The sequence below is a fragment of the Oryctolagus cuniculus genome, chromosome 8 (genome assembly GCF_964237555.1).
Source record: "Oryctolagus cuniculus chromosome 8, mOryCun1.1, whole genome shotgun sequence".
Taxonomy (NCBI): domain Eukaryota; kingdom Metazoa; phylum Chordata; class Mammalia; order Lagomorpha; family Leporidae; genus Oryctolagus; species Oryctolagus cuniculus.
The window spans coordinates 108,188,633-108,214,961 of NC_091439.1; the positions used below are offsets into that span (position 1 = coordinate 108,188,633).

At 51.2% G+C, this 26,329-nt stretch overlaps 2 protein-coding genes across 20 annotated transcripts in view; one reads left to right on the plus strand and one right to left on the minus strand.

Annotated features, from left to right (window-relative positions):
- The window catches only part of AASDH (aminoadipate-semialdehyde dehydrogenase), a 40,264-nt gene extending 26,804 nt beyond the window's left edge, over positions 1-13,460 (plus strand). For 8 of the 16 annotated variants that reach the window (XM_070048079.1, XM_070048080.1, XM_070048086.1 and 5 more), the window contains 6 exons: positions 36-151; positions 3,597-4,392; positions 7,987-8,150; positions 9,606-9,728; positions 10,766-10,900; positions 12,966-13,460. In XM_070048079.1, coding sequence (XP_069904180.1) covers positions 36-151; positions 3,597-4,392; positions 7,987-8,150; positions 9,606-9,728; positions 10,766-10,900; positions 12,966-13,355 — 1,724 coding nt within the window. In that variant the 3' untranslated portion in view covers positions 13,356-13,460. Of the gene's footprint in view, positions 1-35; positions 152-3,596; positions 4,393-7,986; positions 8,151-9,605; positions 9,729-10,765; positions 10,901-12,701; positions 12,871-12,965 lie in introns of all 16 variants that reach the window. The other 8 variants (XM_070048081.1, XM_002717077.5, XM_070048082.1 and 5 more) reach the window with 3 other exon arrangements.
- Positions 13,461-16,952: 3,492 nt separating this feature from the next.
- The window catches only part of CRACD (capping protein inhibiting regulator of actin dynamics), a 276,507-nt gene continuing 267,130 nt past the window's right edge, over positions 16,953-26,329 (minus strand). For 3 of the 4 annotated variants that reach the window (XM_051820251.2, XM_051820248.2, XM_051820253.2), the window contains 3 exons: positions 24,384-24,574; positions 22,207-22,369; positions 16,953-19,575 (listed from right to left, as the gene is read on the minus strand). In XM_051820251.2, coding sequence (XP_051676211.2) covers positions 19,415-19,575; positions 22,207-22,369; positions 24,384-24,574 — 515 coding nt within the window. In that variant the 3' untranslated portion in view covers positions 16,953-19,414. The remainder of the gene's footprint in view (positions 19,576-22,206; positions 22,370-24,383; positions 24,575-26,329) is intronic. The other variant, XM_051820252.2, reaches the window with a different exon arrangement.

Below are 26,329 nucleotides of genomic sequence, written 5' to 3' on the forward strand. Positions count from 1 at the left end.
CTTAAAAACATTTGTTATTTCTCTTTTATATGAAGGCAAAGTTGATGTTTCTGAGTTAAACAAGATATATTTAAACTACGTAAACTTGAAGCCTAAGAATAAACTCAGTGGAAAAGAAGATCTTTGGGAAAAATTACAGTGTTTGTGGAAGGTACACTTTTTACAGTACAAATTTATTCTCAAGAGTTCATTTTAGGGGCCTGGGCTGGGTTGTTGTAGGTAAAGCATCTGCCTGCAGCGCCACATCCATTATGGGCACTGGTTTGTATCCTGGCTGCTCCTCTTCTGACCCAGCTCTCTGCATATGGCCTGGGAAAGGAGTGGAAGATGTCCCAAGTGCTTGGCGCCTGCATCTGTGTGGGAGACCTGGAAGGAGCTCCTGGCTTCTGTCAGCTCCAGCCATTGTGGCCATTTGGGGAGTTAACCATCAGGTGGAAAACCTTTCTGTCTCTCCCTCTCTGTCTGTAACTCTAATATGTAAATAAGTCTTTTAAAATTTAAAAGTTCATTTTGAAGATTGATAGCATCCTAATATGCCTAATAAAATTTCCTAAAGAGGGGCCAGCTCCGTAGGTTAATTCTCTGCCTGTAAGTCTATAACCGACTGTGGGATAACATGGCGCTGGCATCCCATTTTTGGTGCCTGTTCTATTCCCAGCTGCTCCTCTTCAAATCCAGCTCTCTGCTATGGCCTGGGAAAGCTGTAGAAGATGGCCCAAGTCCTTGGCCCCTGCACCCATGTGGGAGAAGCTCCTGGCTTTGGATCAGCACAGCTCCGACTGTTGCAGCCATTTGGGATTGAACCAAAGGAAGGAAGACCTTTCTCTGTTTCTCCCTCTCACTGTCTGTAACTCTACCTCTCAAATAAAATAAATAAAATCTTAAAAATTTTTTTAATTTTTTTATTTTTTGACAGAGTGGACAGTGAAAGAGAGAAACAGAGAAAGGTCTTCCTTTGCCGTTGGTTCTCTCTCCAATGGCCTCCGCGGCCGGCACACTGCGGCCGGCGCACCGCGCTGATCCGATGGCAGGAGCCAGGTACTTATCCTGGTCTCCCATGGGGTGCAGGGCCCAAGCACTTGGGCCATCCTCCACTGCACTCCCTGGCCACAGCAGAGAGCTGGCCTGGAAGAGGGGCAACCGGGACAGAATCCGGCGCCCCGACCGGGACTAGAACCCGGTGTGCCGGTGCCACAAGGCAGAGGATTAGCCTAGTGAGCCGCAGCGCCAGCTAAAATTTTTTTCTAAAGAATGTTACTACTGTCTATAGATAGTAGGTAGAATAGCTTCATTTACACAATTTGTATAAAATAAAGGTTTTCCACTGTGAGATTAGATTAAGCTCTCCACAAAGAAGTGGATTGGAAATGACATAACTTTTTTTTTTTCTTAAGATTTACTTATTTATTTGAGAGGCAGAGTTAGAGAAGGAGAGACCGATCTTTCATCCACTGCTTGACTCCCCAAATGGCCACAACGACCAGGGCTGGGCCAGGCCGAAGCCAGGAGCCAGCAGCTTCATCCAGGTCTCCCATGTGGGTGCAGGGACCCAAGCACTTAGGCCATTTTCTGCTGCTTTCCCAGACACATTAACAGGGAGCTGGATCAGAAGTGCAGCAGCTGGGTCTCAAATTGGTGACCATGGAGGATGTCCGTATTGTAGGTGGTAGCTTTGCCTGCTATGCCACGGCACCGGCCCCAACATAACTTTTCTCTCCTTTCTGACAAGAGTTTCACTGCACACCACTAGCTCTTATAGAAAAGGCCAAACCGTGTTATCCCACAGTCGGTTATAGACTTACATCATTATTCCAGAACTTTCAGTAACAGCATATGTGTTTCCACTTAAGAGTAACTATAGAGGTGTAAAATCTTGTTGGCCAACCATTTTCTTAGATACAGTGTGGTTTTTGTTTTAAGGCAAGGAGTTCTTTTTTGTCTGCTGGTTCGCTCCCCAAGTGCTTTCAACAGTCAAGACTGTGCCAGGCTATAGCTAGCCCAGAACTCCGTCTGGGTCTCCCATGAGGTGCATGGGCCTATGTACTTGGGCCGTTTTCCATTGCTTTCCCAGACACATTAGTAGGGAGCTGGATTGGCAGTAGAGCAGCTGGGACTTGAACTGGTACCCACATGGGATGCTGGCATTGCAGGCGGTGGCTTAACCCACTGCACCACAACACCAGCCTCTGTAGAGAGCTATTTTTTAAAACAATCTGTCTAGGTGAAAGTCTTACCCACTGCATTTTTCAGGTTCCTAGAAAATAATTTTGGTTTATATGAAGCAGATGAAGATACACATTGCTCCTATATTATGGAAATGTCAGCTGTTAGTGTTTTGTGATCTTCAGTAAATCAGATTTTTATTTATTTATTTATTTATTTATTTATTTTTTTTTGACAGGCAGAGTGGACAGTGAGAGAGAGAGACAGAGAGAAAGGTCTTCCTTTTGCCGTTGGTTCACCCTCCAATGGCCGCCGCTGCAGCCGGCGCACCGCGCTGATCCGATGGCAGGAGCCAGGAGCCAGGTGCTTTTCCTGGTCTCCCATGGGGTGCAGGGCCCAAGCACCTGGGCCATCCTCCACTGCACTCCCTGGCCACAGCAGAGGGCTGGCCTGGAAGAGGGGCAACCGGGACAGAATCCGGCGCCCCGACCGGGACTAGAACCCGGTGTGCCGGCGCCGCTAAGTAAATCAGATTTTTATACTCCATTCCCTGTTTTATGGGTAGGAAAAGTTTTCTAAAGTAAAATGTATTTTGCAGTTTTAAAGTTCATGACAAATTGGTAGCAAAGTAGCCTCTTTTATTTAATTTCTTAAGATTTGTTTTATCTATTTGAAAGGCAGAGTTATGGGGCAAGAGGGAGAGAGAGAGAGGAGAAAAAAACTCTTCCATCCTCTAGTTCATTCCCTAAATGGCTGCTACAGCCAGAGCTGGGCCAGGCCAAAGCCAGGAACTTCTTTTGGGTCTCCCATGTGGGTGCAGGGGCCCAAGCACATGGGCCATTTCCCCCTGCTTTCCCAGGCACATTAGCAGGGAGCTGGATAGGAAGTGGAGCAGCCAGTACTTGAACCAGTGCCCATATGGGATACTGGTGTTGCTGGCAGTGTCTAAATTTATGCTACAACTCCAGCCCCGGCCTCCTTTAGTTATTAAAACTATTAGAGGCTAGCGCTGTGGCGTAGTGGGTAAAGTCACCACCTGCAGTGCCAGGATCCCATATGGGTACCAGTTCAAGTCCTGGCTGCTCCATTTCCGATCTAGCTCTCTACTATGACCTTGGAAAGCAATAGAAGATGGCCCAGGTCCTTGGGCCCCTGCACCTGTGTGGGAGACCCGGAAGAAGCTCCTAACTTTGGATCGGTGCAGCTCTGGCCGTTGCTGCCAATTAGGGAATAAACCAGTGGATGGAAGATCTCTCTCTCTGTCTCTGCCTCTCCTTTCTCTACGTAACTCTGACTTCCAAATAAATCTTTAGTAGAAAAAAAATTTCCTTAAGTTCCTATTGTAGGTGCTGTCCTCTGTGTTACTGGTGAATGTTGATGTATTTTGGTGGTAGGCATTTTATTCACCTTGTTTCTCCCTCTGTCCTCTGCAGTCTGTTCTGAGCGTCTCGGAAGATCTTTTGCGGGTTCCTGACGAGTCACGCTTCTTAAGTAGTGGAGGCGACTCCCTGAAGTCCATCTGGCTCCTCAGTGAGCTTGAACAACTCGTTGGGGCCCCGGTGCCTGGGCTACTGGAAGTCATCCTCAGCGGGTCCATTTTGGAGATTTACCATCACGTCCTGCAAGCAGTGTTTCCCGATGAGGACCTGGCGGCACTCAGCAAGAGCTGCACCCCAAAAAGGAAGCTCCGCGACCGGGACCTGGAGGAAGGCTCTGGAGAGCCTCCGCGTCCGCAGTGCGCCTCGCCTTCCGACGGCCGTGACCCGGGCGCTGCCTGCATGGCTCTGAGCCGAGGGAGGCAGGTTCTGTGTCTGAGCTCGGCCGGGTCTGTCCCGGAGCGAGGGCCTTGCCCTTCAGCCTGTTACGAGTCAGTTTCTCAGACTCACGCTCAGACGTTGAAGAGCTCAGACCCCCCAGCTCTAGGTGAGACGCCCAGAGATGCGTCCTGTGCCGCAGGTGTTTCTGGAGAAGGGCAGCCTGTGCGAGGGGCGGAGAAGGCGGAGCTGCCTGTGAGGTGGAGGGCCGACACGGGCAAGTGTGTGGACGCGTCGCCTCTGGTTGTGATCGCAGCCGCTCCTGGGTCACCCGCGACCGTGTACATTGGCTCCCATTCCTGTAGAATGAAGGCACTGGACCTTCACTCCGGGAAGGTGAAGTGGGAACAGGTTCTAGGAGATCGAATCGAATCCTCGGCGTGCGTGTCTAAGTGTGGAAACTTTGTTATAGTGGGTAAGTTTTTTTTTTTTCTTTTAATATTTATTTGAAAGGCAGAGTTACAGAGGGGATGAGGCAGAGAGATCTTCCATCACTGGTTCATTCCCCAAATGACCAGGCTGCAAGCCAGGAGCTTAATCTGGGTCTCCCATGAGGGTGCAGGGGCCCAAGCACTTGGGTCATCTTTTACTGTTTTCCCAGGCACATTAGCAGGGAATTGGATCGGAAGTGGAGCAGCCAGGATTTGGATCAGCCCCCTTATTGGGTGTTGGCACTACAGATGGCAACTGTACACCACTATAGATGGCAACACTACACCACAACCCTGGCCCCATGGCTAACTTTCTGAATTTGAAACTTATAAACTGAATTAGCATGTGATAATGCTGGTAGGACCAAGTTAAATGTAACAAACCTATGTACCATGGGTTTGGTTGCTGTCTAGGAGTAACTCTGGTTCTCAGTGTGGGCCCTGGGCTCCCAGCCCCTGGCTTTGATCCCAGCTCAGAGGCTGCATTAAGCTCTGTGACCTTTGACACATTGCTGAGCCTCTTAATGACCTAGAGCAGCAAACATTAGCTCTTGGTCATTATCCCTTCGGGTCAGGAATGCAGGAGCAGCTTTGCTGGCGCAGGTTCCCGCCTGTGGCTGCAGCCATCTGAGGGCTGGGCGTGGCCTGGGCAGTCCGTCTCCAGGGCGTTCCTGTCATTCACGGGGCTGGCAGCAGAGGCCTTGGTTCTTTGCTGGTCCTGGTGGAAGCTTCAGTTTCTCGTCACAGGACCCTCTCTGTAGTGGGTGATGTGAGAGGAGGAGGAACGTAGTACCTTCTACAGCCCAGTCTCCAAAATTGTGCACTGGTTGAGTAGCCCTTATCCAAAATATTTCACCAGAAAAGTGTTCTGGATTTTATTTTGCTCAGATTTTGGAATATTGGCATATATATAAAAAATGAGATATCTTAGATGGTGTCACTTCTATATGAAATTCACTTCTGGCCAGCGCCGCGGCTCACTAGGCTAATCTTCCGCCTTGTGGCGCCGGCACACCGGGTTCTAGTCCCGGTCGGGGCGCCGGATTCTGTCCCGGTTGCCCCTCTTCCAGGCCAGCTCTCTGCTGTGGCCAGGGAGTGCAGTGGAGGATGGCCCAAGTGCTTGGGCCCTGCACCAGATGGGAGACCAGGATAAGTACCTGGCTCCTGCCATCGGATCAGCGCGGTGCGCCGGCCGCAGCGGCCATTGGAGGGTGAACCAACGAACGGCAAAAGGAAGACCTTTCGCTCTGTCTCTCTCTCTTACTGTCCACTCTGCCTGTCCCAAAAAAAAAAAAAAAAAAAAAAAAAATTTAAAACAAGAAATTCACTTCTGTCTCCTACACACCTTACACACACAGACCCTGACCGATAATTTTATACAGTACTTTTGTGCGCCTGTGTTTTGACTGAGCTGTCACATGAAGTCAGATGTGGAATTTTCCACTAGTGCCGTTTTTTGTTGGCCCTCGGGGTTTCAGATTTTGGACTATTTCAGAGTTCAGATGAGGGATGCTCAAGTTGTATTTGTCATTTTTGTTTTATTCACTGCAGGTGTACCACTAAGTCCAGCCAACACTCAAGGGGACAAGAATTAGGCTGTACGTAGGAAAGGAAGAGTGTCGCAGAATTTGTGGACATGCTTTAAAACTGCCATAAAGCTTTAGGGGATTAAATGCAATAATTGCCTACGGATCCTGTAGTACATGGGCAGGCATAGATTAAGTGCTGAGTAAATGTTAGCTGCTGGTCACCACTCTGTCTCTTTAAGGTGCAGGTGACTTTTGTAGGGACGGAGGGGTCCTAGTGTGAGGTCTTGCCCCGATCCCACTCTTGTTTTTCCTCCCCCGGCCATGTGAGGGTTCACTTTATGTGCTGATGGAATCTGGTCAGAGCTTTTTGGACCGTGAGCCTCAGAATGTTTTTCTCTACTTTACGTCCAGTGTAAGTCCTTTATCAGACTTGGGTTTTGCATGTGTTTTCTCTCAGGCTGTGGATTGTTTTTCCATTCTCTTAACATAGTGTCTTTTGAAGAGAACCGTGTTGTGTTTTTGTTGCTGTTGTTGTTGTTGCTGTTGTTGGTGGTGTGTGTGTGTGTGTGTTTTATGATATCTATGAAATCAAGATTTTCTCCTGTATTTTCTTTTGGAATAGGACTAACCTGAAGTCTTCCTTGCACAGCTGGTCCTAGGATACTGCACTTTTTATGGCATTGACTCTGCTGCCGCTAAGCAGGTCGCTGTGGTCTTGCTGCCAAGTAGTAACTGGCAGGAAAAGCACAGCACAGAGTATCTGGGGAGTTGGACCTCAAGTGAGCCACAGTGGCAAACGCCGTGGGTGATGGAGCCACTTAGAGTGGGGACCAGTGAAATTGCCCTAAATTGCTGTCCCCAAATTCTGCTTCCTCTGATTGACACGCACTTCCATGATCTCCACTTTGTGGATCTTGACTCCTCCTGCTTCCAACTGAATTTTTTTTGACAGGCAGAGTTAGAAAGACAGAGAGAAAGGTCTTCCTTCCGTTGGTTCACCCCCCAAATGGCCGCAACAGCTGGTGTGCTGTGCCAATCTGAAGCCAGGAGCCAGATGCTTCCTCCAGATCTCCCATGCGGGTGCAGGGCCCAAGCACTTGGGCCATCCTCCACTGCCTTCCTGGGCCACAGCAGAGCCAGCTGAGTTTATTTTTGAGAGGCAGGGAGCGACGGAGAGCTGTCATCATGGCTCCCTCCCCAAAGCTCACAAAAGCCAAAGCTGTGGGCCGGGAACCCAGCTCACATCTATGAGTGGCAGGGACCCAGCTACTTGAGCTGTTGGCTACTGTCTCTCAAGGTCTGCCTTTGTGAGAAGCTGGAGTTGGGCGCAGAATCGGGACGCAACCCAAACATTCTCTAGTGTGGGAGGTGGGTCCCCGGATGCCCCTCCGCAGCTGAGTTGTCCTGTCCGTAGCAGCAGTTTGGGAAAGGCAGTTTCGTGTGGTTGAGAGCACGTGCTCTAGAGTGCGCCCTCTTAGATTCAGATTCTGACTCTGCCACGTCTTAGCTGTGTAGGCTGGCCCTGGTAAACCCGTGCGCTTCAGTGTTCTCATCTATAAAATGCAGTTGTTTATAACAGCACTGACTTGCTGTGAGGACATGTGAGTTAACAGTGGCCCCTAACACATGGTAACTGCTGAAGGGACGTTGCTGACCAGCGGTGTTGGTGTTTCCTGGACACTTCCCATGCGCTGGGCATTCAAGGTCACAGGACGTGTGAAGTAGTTGAGTCCGTCCTGCAGGAGAGTAACCTGAGGCTCAGCATCACCCCCTGACTGCCCAGGGACCCCCTTGGGAAACCGGAGCCCAGGACGGTCAAAGCCTCTCTCGGCCACAGCAGGCACCATTGTTTTCTTGGCAGTAGTACTTTACAGCGCTTTCTAAAAGGAGCTGTAACCACTAACTGGGAACCTTGCACAAGTGACTACTGTCCCAGGTGAGCTAAACATGGGCAAATTTGAAGACCATCGAGTATGCCATGGTTTAAGCTCATGGATTGTTTGCCAGTGGGATTCCCAAGTCTTCTCTCCCGTGTTTTTTCCCTTCCAGGCTGTTACGACGGGTTGGTTTATGTTCTGGAAAGTAATAGTGGAGAAAAATACTGGACGTTTGCTACTGGGGATGCTGTCAAAAGCTCTGCAGCCGTGGATCCGTCCACAGGACTCCTCTACATTGGCTCACATGACCAGCATGCGTATGCTGTAGATATTTACGTAAGAACTCACCTCGTCAGCCTCACATCGTGAGCGCAGAAGAGAGGGACCCTGGCAGGTGCCATGGAGACTCGGAGCAGCTGTTGACTATTCCCGAGTTTAGCATTGTGTGTTGGAGAGAATAAAGGGTTAATTCTTAAAAGCTTAAGACATTTTCAGCTTCCTTTCCAAAGTTACCACGGTAAATTTGCTACTCAACCCTGAAATGTAAAGAGCTTAGAACTGTGCTGACAATAGAAAAAAATAAATCAGGAGATATTAATGAGATATTTTAAGGCTTTATTACCTAAGTTTTTAAAAAACATAAAAATTGGAAAAATTTTGAAAGTTGAAAGAATCAAATCTCATTTTTATGTATAAATGAAAATAAAGAGCAAAATTCAAATTAATAATAAAAATATAAAGACTTAGAAAAATAGGGGAAATGAACACACAGGATCCCGGAGAGAAACAGGTGGTAAATGCATATAAATGTTTCATACCTTTTAAAAGTCAAAGGACTGCAAACTAAGATCTGACAGAAACAGTGGCATTGATTAGAGAATATCCTGCCACCGTAGCAGAAGTGCTAATGAGAGTACTGGCGGGTGGTAACTGCTGAGGCCACCAGGGAGAATGGTTCGGCCATAAACAATTTCCTGTCCTTTGATCCAGTGACACGCTTTCTAGGAACCTAGCCTGGTAAGATTATCAGACCTGTGGACAATACGTACACCAAGGTGTCTACTTGTAAGTCATCTGTAATACCAACAGATGTGCTCCATGTCATGTTCTGTGATGAAGTGGAGGCCATGCTTTATGTTCATAATGGGATATTCTGCAATAAGATTAAGTAGTTTTAGAAAACAAGCAATCCATGATACATGATTGTATGTTTAGAATGAGCTGCGCCCTGTTAAACTGTGTGTATAAATATATACATGCACACAGACATGCCAACAGGATTAAGAGAGATGCTAACATGTTCACAGTGGCTGTCCTCCATTTTTCTTTAAGATTTTTTTTTTTTTTATTTGAAAGGCAGAGTTAGAGAGGGAGACACAGATCCTCCATCTACTGGTTAACTCCCCAGGTGGCCCCAACAGCTGGGACTGGACCAGGCTGAAGCCAGGAGTTTCAGAGGGTTCTCCCATGTGGGTGGCACAGGCCCGAGCACTTGAGCCATCTTCCACTTCTTTCCCGGGCAGACTAGTAGGGAGCTGGATCGGAAGTGGAGCAGCCGGGTCTCAAATGGGTGCCCATATGAGATGCCGCTGCTGCAGGCAGAGGCTTAACCTTCTACGCCACTGGACCAACCTCCTTTATCATATTCTAACCCAACTCTGCACAACAGGTGTGCATTTTACACTAAAGATAAAAATTTGCGTTAACCAAATAGATCTAACTCAGGGAAGGATAGGATAAATGGGTTAATTAACTACCAGCAAAAACCTAACTTGCTTTTCCTGTTTGCAGAAGAGGAAGTGTGTCTGGAAGTTGAATTGTGGAGGCGCCGTCTTTTCCTCTCCCTGCTTGAGCCTGCTGCCACATCACGTGTATTTTGCTACACTGGGAGGACACTTGTTGGCTGTAAATCCTGTAGGTATAAAATGATACCTACTGATTTTATTGCCTTTAATATTTTTGTTTTGAATTCTGAAGGTTTGAGTAATTTTTATAATCCACATATCCCTGAACCACAAATCTTTTTTTAAAAAATTTGCTTATCTGAAATTCAAAATTCCAGAGAGCTTCCATCAGCTGGTTCACACCCCAAATAGCTGCAATGGCCAGGGCTGGGCCAGGCCAAAGCCAGGAGCTTCCTTTAGGTCTCTCACATGGGTGCAGGGGCCCAAACACTTAGGCCATCTTTTTGCTGCTTTCCCAGGCCATTGGCAAGAAGCTGGATTGAAAGTGCAGCAGGCAGGACACAAACTGGCACCCATGTGGGATGGTGGTGTGAATACCACAATGCCAGCCCAAAATTCATTAAAATGATTGACATGGGGCCGGTGCTGTGGTGTAGCAGGTAAAGCCGCCACCTGTAGCGCTGATCCCATGTGGGCACCAGTTCAAGTCCTGGCTGCTCCACTTCCAGTCCAGCTCTGTGCTGTGGCCTGGGAAAGCAGAAGATGGCCCGGGTCCTTGGGTTCCTGTAACCACATGGGAGACCTGGCTCCTGGCCTCAGATAGGTGCGGCTCCAGCCATTGCGGCCATTTGGGGAGTGAACCAATGGACGGAAGACCTTTCTCTTTCTCCCTCTCACTGTCTGTAACTTTACCTCTCAAATAAATAAATAAAATCTTAAATTGATGTGAGGTTTAGAAAGAATGAGAAAAATATTTCCCTGGCTGTGTGTTCTATCATTTAAATTTTGGGGCAGAAATTTGTCTAAGAACTCGGTGTCTACCCTGAGGATAGGTCCTGGCTGGTTTTATTGCCAGTTAGTTCCTGGCTCTGCTAGAAGGCACTGAGTCCTGTGGCCTGTGTCCAGGCGCCGTCCTCGCTGGCCCTGTCGGTACACCACTGTGGCGTTCTCTGACGTTTCAGCTCTGCCTCTGGGAGACTCGGGAGTACGCCCTATAAAGGGGATTGAAGAGCGCAGTGCTAAGTGCCGTGGTGCCTTTTGTCTCGGCAGGCCACTGGGAACACACTCTGGAAGCGCTGCTGCGGAAAACCTCTCTTCTCTTCTCCCCGCTGCTGCCTGCAGTACGTCTGCATTGGCTGTGTGGACGGGCGTCTGCTCTGCTTCACCCACGCCGGCGAGCAGGTAAAGGCGGCTGAGGGCGCAGTGGCGGCGACTCCGGCATCGTGCTCCAGTCGCTGCCAAGCGCCTGCTCCAGCCGCGAGCTTCCGTTCTGAAGGAGGGGATGGATGGCAGGCTGGAAGGCCTGCGACTCGAACGCTGTTGGGCTGCTTTGGACATGTCCCCCAGGTTTAGCACTTACCAGGTTTTAGGCAGTTTTAGGCTCTAGTAAGGGTACAAAAGTTTAAAGAAACCCCTGCTCATCAAAGAAAACCAGAATCTCTGGTGCAGCGCAGCTTTATTGCGTGCAGGGCCCGGCCCGTGCCCCTGCTCCACGGCCAGTGGGGGCTCCCTGGCGGCTGCACGTGTCACATCTCGTTGGGAACTTGAGCTCCCCTTCTTAAATACCTATCGTGGACTGTCATTTAGGCTCAGCTTCTGTGTGTGTGTGACTTGGATTACTTTGTGCACCTGGGAGTCCCCTGCTGCCCCGGAAGTCGGCCCACTGATGGCTAGCGGGGCTCTGGACGCTTCTCGTCGAGCGCCCGCCTGCAAGTGCTCACAGCTGCTTTTGTTCGGACAGCTACTTTGATGAAATCCTTTAAAGATGCTGGCTGACTTTTCAAAGTTATTATTTGAAAGACACACACAGCACGAGATGGGGATATTGGTCTGCTGCTGCTGTTCATTTCCTAAATGCCTGCAGTAGCCAGGGCAGGGCCAGGCTGAAGCCGGGAGCCAAGAACTCCACGCGGGTCTTCCCCGTGGGTGGCAGGGTCCTAAGGCCTGGGCTAGGAGTCCGCTTGTCCTGCTGTACCACAGTGCCTGCCTCCTGGCTAAAAAGTTGTTTTTTTTTTTTAACTTTACTTGAAAGAGAAACAGATCTTCTATCTGCTGATTCACCGCCCAAACTCCTGTGGCAAGCCAAGGTTGGGCCAGCTTGACTGTATGTGGGTGGCAGGGACCCAAGTCCTCGAGCCCTTACCTGCTGCCTCCCACGTTGTAGTCGGGACTCAAACTCGGACACCGCCCACACAGGACACGTGAGCAGAGTCTTGGCTGCTACACCAAATGCCTGTCCTGCAGTGAAGTGTGTGATCATGCTGAGTGTTTTTACTTACGAAGCAGATGGAATGTATCCTACCCTTTAGGTTTTGGAGAAGTAAGAGGAGGCAAATCCTAATTCTGTTTTTGGGTGAGCCATAAAAAAAAAGTGATTTTGACCAACTCAGGGAGAATTTGATGTTATAAATTCTATTTTATGACCATGCTCACTGCTCTTTACGTTTCAAACAGGATCTTTATTAAATGTATGTCTACACCAAGTTTGTCTGGAATAGCTGTGAAGTAAGAAATAGTGTGTATATCCACAAGGCAGACCTACAACTTACAGCTTTTTAAGGCTATAATTTAAATTATACTTTCCAAACTTTTCCTTTTGGCTCAGTTACTTCCTTCTCCCATTTGGAGAATAGAATAATAGTTTTTAAGAAGACAGATTGCAAACTCAGAGTTCAAAGATAAAACTGCACTGTCTCTGAACTTGTTGATAACTCTTTGAATGGGTTTAGAATTAATTTTCCTTCATGATAGTAATAAGCATAGTGGTGAGTTGTGTAACAACAGCACTGCTTTTTAAGGACTTATTTATTTGAAAGGCAGAGTTACCGAGAGGCAGAGGCAGAAAGAGGTCATCCATCCCCTGGTTCGCTCCCCAGATGGCTGCAATGGCTGGAGCTACGCTGATCCAAAGCCAGGGGCTTCCTCCTGGTCTCCCACACTGGTGCAGGGGCCCAAGGTCTTGGGCCATCTTCTGCTTTTCCAGGCCACAGCAGAGAGCTGGATCAGAAGTGGAGCAGCTGGGACACAAGCCGGTGTCCATGGGATGCTGGCGCTGCAGGCGGCAGCTTTACCCGCTACGCCACAGCAGTGGCCCCCTCCAGAGAGCGAGGGTCTACTCCATGTGAAGCTACCATTCAGACAGCCCGCATCTGGTAGATCTGTGTTAAGAGCCTTCATAAAGCCTTAACCTGTGGGAGAACTGTTGGAACTGGATGAGACGAGCTTTTGCTTTCATGTTCCCTTCTAGGTTTGGCAGTTCTCTGCCAGTGGCCCGATCTTCTCGTCGCCGTGCACCTCAGCCTCAGAGCAAGAAGTATTTTTTGGTTCCCATGACGGTTGTGTCTACTGCTGCAGTATGAGAGGTGACCTCCGATGGAAATTTGAAACCACCGCGAGGGTGTACGCGACACCGTTTGCTTTCCGTCGTCACAGTCGCAGCAGTGCAGCGTTGCTGGCAGCAGCGTCTACTGACGGGAAGCTGTGGATCCTGGACTCTGCGAGTGGGCAGTTGCAGGATGTGTATGAACTTCCCGGAGAAGTCTTCTCCTCGCCTGTGGTCTGGGAGTCGATGCTCGTCATTGGGTGCAGAAACGATTACGTGTACTGTCTGGACTTACGGGGTGCCAGTCACAGATAACGGAGCACAGTCCCTACTAGTTCATACCTGTGAGATGTCTGAAAACCTTTTGCCATTCTAGAGCGTGGGAGTAGCCTTATTAAATAATTTATTTTGGTTAAGAAACTTGTCTACTACACTTTATTGAAGAACAGCCATATTTTACTTCCCATGGGAGCAACCAGAGCTTACAGAAAGAGTTGGAGTTTGCGTTACAACAACACAGCACCACTGTAAGTAATTTGATGGTTGATTTTAGGTGTCAACTTGGCCAGGCTGTAAAGGATGCTCGGATGGGTGGTAAAACATTTCCGGCATGTCTGTGAAGGTGTTTCTGGGAGGAATTTGCATTCAGTAGACTGAATCAAGAAATCCAGCATCCAATCTGATGAGGATCCGAAATAGGACAAAAAGAGGAGCGGTGACTTCGCCCTTCTTTTGCTGGGACATCCATGTCTCCTGCCCTGGAACAGCAGAGCTCTTGGTTTTCACGTCTGCGTGTCCTATTGTAAAAGATTCTCTGGAATACATTAGGCCACAGATTTCATATGTGTAAATCTCTTAATGCACTTTTTTTTTGACAGGCAGTGAGACGGAGAGAAAGGTCTTCCTTCTGTTCATTCACCCCTCAAATGGCCGCCATGGCCAGCGCCGCACCGATCCGAAGCCAGGTGCTTCCTCCTGGTCTCCCATGAGGGTGCAGGGCCAAGCACTTGGGCCATCCTCCACTGCCTTCCTGGGCCACAGCAGAGAGCTGGACTGGAAGAGGAGCAACCGGGACAGAATCCGTCGCCCCAGCCGGGACTAGAACCCGGAGTACCAGCACTGCAGGCAGAGAATTAGCCTAGTGAGCTGTGGCACCAGCCCTCTTTGTGTACTTGTATACATACAGGTTGAGGCATCCCTAATCCAAAAATCCAAAGTTGGAAATGCTCTGAAAGTTCCAGTTCTGGGCCGGTGTTACACAGCAAGATCCTATATGGGCGCCGGTTCGAGTCCCGGCTGCTCCACGTCCCATCCAGCTCCCTGCTCATGGCCTGGGAAAGCAGTGGAAGATGGCCCAAGTGCTTGGGCCCCTGCCACCCACGTGGGAGACTCGGGTGGAGTTCCAGGCTCCTGGCTTTAGATTGGCCCAGCCCTGGCCGTTGCAGTCACTTGGGGGTGTGAACCAGTGGCTAGAAGACTTGTCTCTCTCTACTTCTGACTCTGCCCTTAAATTTTTTTTAGTGTCTAGGCTTGAGTCCCAGCCCTACTCCAGATTCCACCTTCTTGCCAGTGTGCACCCTAGCAAGCAGCAGGTGATGGTTCAAGGGCGTGGTTCCCTGCCACACAGGTGGGAGACCCAGACTGAGATCCCAGCTCCTGGCTTTTTTTTTTTTTTTTTTAAGATTTATTTTATTTATTTGAAAGTCAATGTTACACAGAGAGAGGAAAGAGAGAGAGAGAGAGAGAGAGAGAGAGAGAGGGGTAGGTGTCTTCCATCCATTGGTTCACTCCCCAAATGGCTGAGCTGATCCGAAGCCAGGAGCCAGGATCTTCCTCCAGGTCTCCCACACCAGTGTAGGGGCCCAAGGACTTGGGCCATCTTCTGTTGCTTTCCAAGGCCATAGCAGAGGGCTGGATTGGAAGAGGAGCCGCCGAGGTCGAACCTGTGCCCAAATGGGATGTTGGCACTGCTATGCCACAGCACTGGCTTTGGTCTTTCAAACCAAGTCAAAGAATTACTTAAAAAATCTTTATGCAAATATTCCAAAAAACAACTTTCAAAATCTGGAACACTGTGGTTTAAGTATTTTGGCTGAGGGATACTTAACCTGTGTAGTCCATTGGTTATGTTTCTCTAGAGAACTCACATTAGAACAAGTTTATGTATGTGGGTTTTGTTGTTTTGTTGGTGGTGGTAGGGTTTTTTTTTTTTTTTTTTTTTGACAGGCAGAGTTAGAGAAAGGTCTTCCTTCCGTTGGTTCATCCCCCAAATGGTTGTTACAGCCAGCGTGCTGTGCTGATCTGAAGCCAGGAGCCAGGTGCTTCCTCCTGGTCTCCCATGTGGGTGCAGGGCCCAAGCACTTGAGCCATCTTCCGTTTTCCCAGGCACATTAGCAGGGAGCTGGGTGGAAGTGGAGCAGCCAGGACTCGAACCAGCAGGCACGCGGGCTGCCGGCATCACAGAGGCTTTACTCACCACACCCACAACACTGGCCCCTGTGTGTTTTAAAGACACCTGTGGGGAAGGACTCAGACTGCATCTGGTGGGTTAAAATGCGGTCCACGAAGCAATGCTCCATCCACTCACTTATCCTGAGATTTCAGGGCAAAAGGTATTTCAAGTGGGACCTATTATCTAACCAGGTTCCTTATACAGGATTTTCAGGTAAACAACAGGCGCCGATGTAGATCAAAGTACACACACACTACAGTTTCAGCTTGCTACGTGGCACTCCCTGTCTGGCTATTTAGCTCTGGCCTCTTCGCAATTCTTCACCCAGCTGAGGAGGAGCCAGCATTCCGTGGAAGGCCTGACGCCTGGCTGACACCTTTAAGCAAGATGCTGCTCCCTACCACCGGCGTCCACACCATCTGTCTAGTCCCCCATCGTTGTTCAGCTTCTCCCTGTTGTCTGTTCCATGGCCACCAAGGAGGATAGGAAAGCACGTGTTGGATGTTTCATGTGTAGTGGGAGGTTGGGTGGGCAGCCTTCTGAGACCCATGTGTTGGACAGTTCCCCAGAGAAGGGAGATCTAGGTTCTGGGTGACCAAAAGAAGGTCCTATCTTCTACCACCTTTTAGATCAGTGCTTCCCAGGCTTTCCTGTCCATACTGGTCACTTGGAGCTGTTGTCATCCTACTGAGCTGGCCTGGGAGGAGGGCGCCCTGCTGAGCCACGCTGGAGCCTGAGGCAAAAGGAGAAGTCGGTAATGCTGACCTTGCCCTTATTTTTATCCATCATGGAATCTTTTCCATTTATAAAAAAAAAAATCATTATGTAGTATTTCTCCTGGTTATTGCACTTTTTAAAATATTTACTTGAGAGGCAGAGAAAGCGAGACAGATTGATACATAGAGAGCTCTCCTATCCACAGGTTCACTCCCCAGAATTCTGCAATGGCGGAGACTGGGCCAGGCAGACACAGGAGCCAGAAACTCAATCCAGGTATCCCATGTGGCTGGCAGCAACCCAGTCATTTGAGCCATCGCTGCTGCCTCCCAGGGCTGAGTCCCCAAGGAGCTGGAAGTGAGTACTGAATGCAGCCATTTCAGGTGGCGCCTTGACTGCCACGCAAATGCCTGCCCTCATTACTGTAGCTTTTTTTTTTTTTTTTTTTTTTTTTTTTGCAGCCTCACTTCGCCCTGATCAGGCTGTGGGCTGAGGCCAGGACACTGGTCCATGACCACACTGTCAACAAGTGGCAGGATCCTCTGTCTGAGACCTACACCATTCAGTTCTGATTTAGGACTAAACTTACACCTGTTCACGGTTTTTCTCCAAAATACTTCATGAAAAAAATGTCATACCATTTAGAACTCCTTGAAGTTTTGTTCATCAAAAGCTATGCAAACATACTAAGTGCTTATAGATTATCAAAATTAACAAACAAAAAATTCCACCAGCACCAAAGATCTAGTTGATATTTTTTATTGAAAGATCTTTTCCCTTCAATAATGGACATTTTACATTAAAACTTTATACAACCCAAATCTCATTAATATTAAAATCACACTAAGGTATTTAAATTTCTACTTAATTTTATTGTAGGTAAAAATATTGCAAGACACTTGTAGCTACTGTTTCTGCTTTAAAATAACTAAATGTCACGAGACACTGAATACTGACTATATTTGCAGGTAATTTAGGAGTAATAACGCTTGTATAAGAAACAATTGCACTTAAAAAAGTAAACAAAACTTTAGTTTTATTGTAAGTCTATGAACAGAGGTTGATCATCTAACCTTGCCAGGAGAAGTGTATGTTTAAAATTAAAAAAAAAAAAAAAACTTGTGTATTTAACATAGCAATTTATTCATTAAAAACAAAACTTCATGTTTTTGTAGAATTTCCCCATAGTTTGTTGTTCAGAAAAGGCTGCAACATGACAAAAGAAAAATAACACTTCATTGGTATCTAGTGCAAATTTGGGGTGAATTTGAAATGAAATGGTAAACATGTACGCTTCAGAAGTTGGTGGAAGTCCTGTCCCTGCCCTTCCCCTCAGTCTGTCTGTTAAAGACGGGAAATTAGGAACTGAGGTACAGGGGCACCTCAGAACGTCATGGAAAGTGGAACTGAAAGATGTTTTGGTGCAAAAAATATTGAAATCCATGCAGTTTTTCATAATACACATTTTCCACGAACCTCTTGAAGATCTCTTGCATGCATGGGTTTCAAAATATCTTGCACCAGAAATAAAAAGTCCTCAGTTCTGCTCTCCACGAACTTGGATACCCTCCTAGCTCCTCACTGTCCGGGCTCCGCGTGGCCTGAGGCAGCACAGAGCCGTCGCCTTCCTCGCCTCTCCCCGCTGTCACAGTGACACTGTCCAGGGCAGACAGGATGGAGTGATGAGCCACAGAGCACTGTGCGTGGGGCTCTGCGCGGAGAGTCCCACTCAGCGAAATGGGGAGGGAATCCTGGAGTTCCGAATGCCAACACAAGAGAAATGGACTCCGCTGCGGGTAGTGTGCAGCACAGCAGGAAGTGCTTCCCACTGCAGCGAAGGGAAGACCAAAGCTGGCTAACAGTCTGCAGGGCCAGGGGCTGCGCCCTCCGCCCCGCGTGCAGAGCGCAGCTGTCCAACAGACAGCACGGGGCAGCTGCTGCTAGGATGAACGCGCTTCCCACGTGGGGCCCTGCTGCGTCCTGTGAGGTAAGTGATGGAAGGCGGCACGCTCGCCGCACAGAGCGAGCAGTAATGGATACTAGCCGAGGGGTTCCTGTGGAGGAGAAAGGACGCCATTCCCTCGGCACCGGGCACAGGATACGCACCTGACTGGAGCAAGGATCTAAGAAGCGGAGGCGGCCAACCCCGTGCACTACACAGCGCCAGCAGTGGCGGGGAGGAGGGCGCCGCTGGGCTCTGTGTCCAGTAAAGCAAACCCGGGACAGTACCCGCGTGTGGCTTTTAACCTGCCAGGTCCCTTGGTGTGCTCGTGTGTGATGACAGCAAGGCCACTTACAACTCCGATGTTCTTAAAGGTAGCCGGGTGAATGCGCTAAGTTATAACTGCTGCTGCCCCTGGATCCTGCGCACGAACGACAGTCCAGACAAAGCTTCCGCTCAAGTCCTTAGCTCCAGGGCTCCTTGTGGCTGGGATCTTCGGAGACCGTGAAGCCAGTGGCTGGTCCTGGCCGTGACCATGGCTGGTTTGCAGGGCGGTTCCAGCAAGTTTCCGGCTTTGGGTGACTGCGCCCCCTCCCCGCCCTGCAGTCTGACACGCGGCTCGCACCAGCCCTCGCCGTGGGGATCCGGGCCCACCCTCGCAGGACCGGACCAAGGGGCTGGGACGGGCCTCCCACCTTAGGCGTGGGTTCCCGGAGAGGGGCCGAGAGCTTGCAGCCACCCTCAGTGCGCCTTCCTGGGAGCCGCGGGTCAGAGGCTGCGGGAGCCCTCGAGGAGGGTGCGAAGGGCTGCGGCTCCGCGTGGGGAGAGCGGCCGCGAGGGGGACGGGGGCACGGCGCCGGGCAGGCCGGTCCTCGAGTCCCAGCCCCTGCCTCCAAGAGCACGGGCCTTCCCGTGTCTACACACGGGGCGGCACCCCGAGCCCAGGGCCGGCGAAGTGGGGGACAAGGACTCGGGGCGGAGCATCGGACCGTGGCGAAGGTTGGCAACGGAAGCGTTGTGCGTGGCGTGGGGGGAGCCCCCGGACGGACTCTTCTCTTGCCACCCAGGAGGGGCTCAAGGCACCAGGCCCTCGGCTTGTGCAAACATTCGTCGAGTGACCACCGCCGGTTCCGTCTCTAAACGTGACTCTAGAGCCCCTAACACATGCTGCAGTTCCCAGCCCGGTTTCTTCAGCTCCTAGGGAAAATAAATAAAAAGGGCGCGAGCGGAGCCGCGGCGGGCGGCGGGGGGCCGAGTCCCGCTTTACTTGATGATCTGGGGACAGTCGCTCCAGGCCTTGGCTTTCCTCTTGGCCAAGGCCAGCCAGGCCGGCTCCGTGGACGCGGGCGTGGCGTCAGGGGTGGAGAACCTCTTGGTGACTTCCTTCACCAGCGGTGTGGGGGGAGCCGCGTCGGAGATCTCCACTGGGTTCATTCAAGGAAAAGGAGAAAGGACGAGTCAGAACCGCATTTTAGAAGAATGAAATTCAGTCAGCGACAGGCCACGTACAGGACGGGAGTCCCGCGCCAGGCGCGCTGCCGTCTGCGCAAGCGCGAGCGCCCACAATGCAGCGCGAGCGCCCACAATGCAGCGCGAGCGCCCACAATGCAGCGCGAGCGCCCACAATGCAGCGCGAGCGCCCACAATGCAGCGCGAGCGCCCACAATGCAGCGCGAGCGCCCACAATGCAGCGCGGCGCGCCCTGCGGTGATCCCTCCATAGAGGAGCAGCAACCGCGCGTTACCTCACGAAGTGATCGCTTCTGGGTGAGCACGTTTAAAATCTACTCACGGTGGTGCATCGAGCGGTAGACCCCGAGCTCTGGAACTTGTTCCTCGGGCCGACGTGCACCCCTGCCCCGCACCCCCTCGGCCTCCCTTCCCGCCCCCCAACCCCGCTTCCCAGAAGGGGGTGGTCAGACTGGTCCGCATTTGACATCCGACAAACTGACCCCAACCACGGTGCATCGACTCCCATCTCAAAATTTCTAGAAGGCTTTATTAGGAAAGCGGAGCTCTTCCCGCCTACTGGTTCACTCCCCGATGACTGCACCAGTCCCAGCCGGGAACTCGACCCAAGTCTCGCGCGTGGGGGGCAGGGACCCAGTCCCTTGGCCGCCACCTGCTGCCTCCCGGGGTCTGTGTCGGCAGGAGGCCGGAACCCAGGTACTGCGATGGGGAATGGGGGGGGGCGCTATGCAGGGACCTCAGCGCTGCACCCACCACGTGCCCGCCCCCAGCCCAACTTCCGGTTCCAAAGGCTGAGGCTGCACGCTAAGAACTGAGGGTCAGCTTTGCGGCTCTGGTCACCCAGCCAGTCCCACGAAGCCAGCAGTTTGGGTCAAGCCGGTGAGGTTAAAAAGCTGCCGCCACACAAGGCAGCCCTGGGGGCCTCCACCCCCGAGTCCGAGACCCGGGCGGCCCTCGCGCCGTCACCTCTGCTAGTTCCCCTGCAGCCCGTCACCGTCTTTCCTGCGGCTTCCAGAACCTTAAGAACCCAGGGGCCAGAAAAGCAAATACTTCTGAACTAAAGGCAGGAGCCCTGGGAGTGGCGTTAACCCTGTAGCAACAGAAAGGGGTGACCCCTTCGGAGCATTCTGGCTGTCGGCTTTTCAGCAGTGAATCTGTCTTGTGCCCTGAGGTTGCTTATGGGCCCAGGGAGCAGGAAGTCAGGGTAGAGACACCCTAGCACGTGGGCTGGATGCCCCTGGAGGACCGCTGCTACCTGGGGAAGCCGGAGGGGGCTTGTTCACATTTGTCTTTCCTCCCGGGAATCTGTAGGAGGGACTGAGTTGTAAATTTTTGGATCATTTTACGTCTCAACAAAATAACTTTGAAAGATACCGGCTCCTCAAGGTCCCCAGAACCATGGAATTCAGAGGTGAGCTTCGGGTGGGCGTTCAGCCCAGTGCTGAAGCAGCTCCCGTCCCGTATCGCAGTGCTCACATTTGATTCCCAGCTCGAGCCCCGACTCCAGCTTCCTGCTAATGCAGACCCTGGGAGGCAGCGGTGCCGCTCCAGTGGGTGAGTGGTTGGCCCCTGCCGCAGGGGAGACGTGGGTTGGATTCCTGGCTCCCAGCTAAGGCCTGGGGTGGTTGTGGGCCACTGAAGAGTGAAGCAGTGGACGGCAGCCCTCTCAGCATGTGTGTCTCTGCCTCTCAGTTTAAAACTTGCTGATTTTTTTGTGCAAAAACCTTTGAAATCCATGCATGGCTTTTGAATAAGACATTTTCCGTGAACATTTTGAACACCCTGCCTATGTGTCTGTAAAAATTGTCACTGTCATTGTTCTAGAACACTCTGGAGAGTCATGGGTGATTGGAAACTTGCTGTTTGAAAGCACAGGACATCTGCACTGTGACGCAGAAGCAAGGCTCATTGCCAGCCTCGGGCAGAGCTCCAGGCAGCGCTATCAGAAGCACCAGTCCACACAATTACCTTAACTTTGTCATCCGAGAGAAAAGGGCCCACGGGCCCACCTTCAGTGCAGGCTGTGTGCCACCCTTCCTGGAGCCTGGGCTTTGAGCCTAGCACAGTGCAGCCCACGTTGAGCCTGACCTGCGCTTTAGCCTTTCTCCCAAGCTTACTGGGACGTCTCTTCCTGCAGGGCCTAATTTTTAAGTGGATAACTCTGTAGGGCTTGGGTTATAAATACCCAGATGGCCCTCGGCAGAGAAACGGCTCCCCACTGCTGGGAGGTTGTGGGATGGCTCCACCTTGCTGCAGGAAGCAATCAGCCTAACCGTGGGATGCCAGGCAGCAAGGGGCACGTGGCGGCCACTGCCTCGTCCAGCGTCCCCTGGAATGCTGCCAGCTGGCACCTACGTCACCTGAGCAGCTGCCCGCAGGCCAGGCTGGGCGATTTCCTCGTAAGCTGGCTAATGCCCGACATCAGGGGTCTCCCTGCTCCCTGCAGAGCAGTTAAGCACTTACCAGCGTGTACTGCAGTGGTGAGTGGTGGCAGACAGCTGGCCCTGGGCCATGTGTGCGGGGCTGTGCTGGGGGTCAGGGGAGAAACCCGTGGCTGCAGGGGAGGCCCAGCAGGCCTGCTCCTACCTGTCACAGACGTGGGGAGCGTGCTGGCCTTTTTCAGCTGCTCTCTGCGCTCCAGCCTGGACACAGCCGTCTCGGGCTTGTTCTCATCTGGGGGAGTGGTGGACATGTGCAGGGAGCCCGCTCTGCTGATGCCGCTGCTTCCAGGCTGCGGGCTGCCACTGACCTGGGCGGGCAGAGACAGGGACAGCGTGCTTGCACCCTAGGACACGCGCCAAGGGGGAGCTGGACTGCAGCGTGAGAAGTGCGTGCTCACCCCGGCCCCCACCACGTGGGGGCGCTGATTCCCCTTAACCCACAGCTCAGGGAGCTTCGCGTTTCTTGTGGAACTGTGGCGCGTGCACACCCCACTATCGGGGCTGTGTGGATTCTGCCACATCAGGTAAGGGACCCAAGTCCGGTTTCCTGCCTGGACTGCTCCCTGCACGGGGATGCTCACCTACTGCTCTGCCCTAAGTCCACTCCACCTCTGTCTCTGCCAACTCTGCACGCTCAAACTTGTCAGCTGCAGGTTGAAAATACTGCACTAAACATACATTTTGTTCTTGTCAGTATTCCCTAAATAATACAATCAACAACTGTTTACATAGCATTATACTAAGGAACCTAGAGAGGATTAAAGGTTATAGGGGGTGGGCACAGCATGCAGGTAGCACGCCTGTGACCTGAGGGTCTTAGACCAATCCCCAGCAGGTAACAAGGGATGGCAGTATTCTTCATCCCTGAGCTTTTTAAAAGTTGTAATTAAGATATTTTTTTTGACATGCAGAGTTAGACAGTGGGAGAGAAAGGTCTTCTGTTGGTTTACCCCCCAAATGGCTGCTACAGCTGGTACGCTGCGCCAATCTGAAGCCAGGAGCCAGGTGCTTCCTCCTGGTCTCCCATGCAGGTGCAGGGCCCAAGCACTTGGGCCATCCTCCACTGCCTTCCTGGGCCACAGCAGAGAGCTGGACTGGAAGAGGAGCAACCGGGACTAGAACCCGGGGTACCAGCGCCACAGGCAGAGGATTAGCCTAGTGAGCTGCGGCGCTGGTCATAATTAAAATATTTTAATAGATTCTGTTAACAAAATATTTTTCTGTTTTTAACATGAAAATTGTACACTTATGGGATACTTTTTTTTTTTTTTTTTTTTTTTTTTTTAAGATTTATTAAAGGCAGAGTTAGAAGGAGAAACAGATTGTTCTTCCACCCACTGGTTCACTCCCCAAATGGCTACACTGGCCGGGGCTGAGCCAAGTCAAAGCCAAGAGCCTGGAACTCCACCCAGGTCTCCCATGTAGGTGGCAATGGCCTAAGGCCATCTTCTGCCACTTCCCCCAGCGCATCAGCAGGGAACTGAATTGGAAGTGGAGCAGCCGGGAGTCAAACTAGCATCTCAGTGGCCTAAACCACTGCCACGACGCCAGCCCCTGTGTTTTAATATCTGACTGTGTGTAATGTCTGAATCCTAGAAAATCTGTGACCTCAGGCATTTCTCAGTTCTTCACACTGCAAACACTGACCATCCTCTCCCGTTTTTAGTAGACCATAAAGTACGTGATCTCACCCGCTCCTCTATGGTGCAAGAACACCAGAACGTCTTTCTCCTGTCAAGCGGTACCTTGGCATACGGTCGTCAGCCTTCCTGTCTCCCCTTCACCTGGCTGCTGTCCCCAGCCTCTGGTGACCACCATGCTGCTCATCACTTCTGAGAGATGAACGTTCTTAGATTCCCCATGAGTGAAATCGCGCAGTACTGGTCTTTCTGTCCTTGGCTTATTTCCCTGAACATGGTGGCCTCCAGGTCCAGCCACGATACAGCCGACACTAGGATGCCGTAGTTTTGTGGCTGAGCAGGACTCCTCTGTGAATAGTCCCATGCTCCCATCGGCGGATGGACACGTAGCGTGTTTCCCTGGCGGCCTTTGTGAACCGTGCTGCAGGCAGCCGGGGCGCGGCTGTTGCCTCAGCACTGCTTGCTTTGCCCCGTGGGTGTACGGCGGGATGGCTGGCTCACACGGCAGTTCTGCGGTTGGTTTCCTGAGGAACCTCCATCCTGTTCTCCACAACGGCTGTGCCGGGTTCCGTTCCCACCCATAGTCTAAGGGTTCCTTTTCCTCCACATCCTCCCCAGCACTTTGTCTTCTTGACGAGACCCCGCCCAGGAAGGCGAGATGGAAGCGGAACGGGCTACTCACGTTTTCTTTGGAGAGCTTTGCCGCCTGCTTGGCCTCGCGGGCTTGCTTCCTCTCCTCCCTGGTGGCCTGCTGCTCGCGAAACCCCTTCTGCTTCTGCAGCGCGAGCGTGATCCACAGCGGCTGCGCGGGTTCAGCTTTCTCCGCCGGCCTGGGGCCCTCTAAAGAGTGCCTGCTCTGCAGCACCGGCTTCTCTGTAGGGAGAGACAACGGCAGCTTTGCGTGAAATTCGGCATCAGCCCAGCTCGGCTCCTCATCCCTAGAACGTGTGGTGTGTTAAAACACCTGTGAGATACTGCCCGTGAGCTCTGCAGATGCAGCCCCACGGGGTGAGAAGGCAAGTCTGACCAAAATCTTCAGTGTCGTCGTCTATCAGGTCCGCAGGGCATCCAGAAAGGGACTAGGCTCACTGTTTTAAATACGTTGCTCTAATGAAGTTCATTTTTACCAGTGAAATCTTTCCCCCCTAAACAGCATCCTATGTGAAACCTCAATTCTTAAAAATATTACTGAAAATCTTTCAAGGAAGAATTTTTTTAAAATTTTTATATATTTGAGGCAGAGACACATGCACACAGAGCTCCCATCAGCTGGCTTGCTCCCCAAATGGCTGCTGTGGCTGATACTGGGTCAGGAAGAACCCAGGACCCAGAAACTCAATACAGGAATGCAGTTACTGGAGCCATCACCGTGTCTCATGGGGTCTGCGCCGCAGGGAGCTGGAGTCAGAAGCTGGCCACTGCACTCGTCCCTGCTGCGGGATGTGAGCATCTATCTTAACCGCTAGGGCAAAGGCCCAGGCTTGAGTCCCAATGTTCGAAAGATAATAAAGGGGTGCTCACCTCCCTGACGGAGCCTTGAGCCCTGAAGGTCATGGTGGGGAACCCGTGGTTTTGATTCAGTGCCCTCATTTGGTGGATGTGAGTGCCAGGGGCCACTCAGCAGTTAGTGCCCGGGCTGAAGCTGACCCTGGCTCTTCAGACTTCCTGCAGTCATGTGTCTCACCTGGGGGACCACCACAGGTGCCTGGCACCAGAGGGCAACTGTTGGGCTCTGCAGTTGGGTAGAGGTGGGTGTGACCTTGTGGCCTTAAAAAAGCTCTCCAACCTCTCCCAGCTTTCATTCTCTCATCTAGAGAGTGGAGATGATAAGGGCACATGCCTTACCAGGTGACATGAAAATTACGGAATCTGGGTCTCAGAACATGTAAGACAAAGCATGGCATGTGGTAATCATGCTACGAAGGTCAGCTTTCTATATCTGAGACCTGCCCCCCCCCCATCCTTTTTCTGTTAAGTAAAAATAATGCACTTTCAGATGGAATCATTCTGGGATTGGATCAAACACCACCTCAGTTGCTGACAAGGGCTCACTGTAATCCTGTTCTTTTGAAATCCAATGCAACTTTATGTACGCCAGTGCAGAAGCTTATTCTGTGGCTCTCAGTCAACTGGACCATGTAGTTTTAAAAATGCATTTATTTTAAGTTTTTAAACTGAAAGACACAGAGAGCTGTATCTTCTACCCACTGGTAAAACTAAAGCTAGGGGCCCGGCGCTGTGGCACAATGGATTAACGCCCTGGCCTGAAGCGCCGGTATCCCATGTGGGCACCGGTTCGAGTCCCGGCTGCTCCTCTTCTGATCCAGCTCTCTGCTATGGCCTGGGAAAGCAGCGGAAGATGGCCCATGTCCTTGAGCCCCTGCACCCACATGGGAGACCCAGAAGAAGCTCCTGGCTCCAGATCGGCGCAGTTGCGGCCAACTGGGGAGTGAACCAACGGAAGGAAGACCTCTCTCTCTCTCAGCCTTTCCTCTGTGTAACTCTGACTTTCTAATAAATAAATAAATAAAATCTATCTTTAAAAAAAAAAAAAAAAACAACCAAAGCCGGGTTCCAGGAACTTAATGCAGGTCTCCCACTTGGGTGGCCAGAGGCCCCACCAGAGTC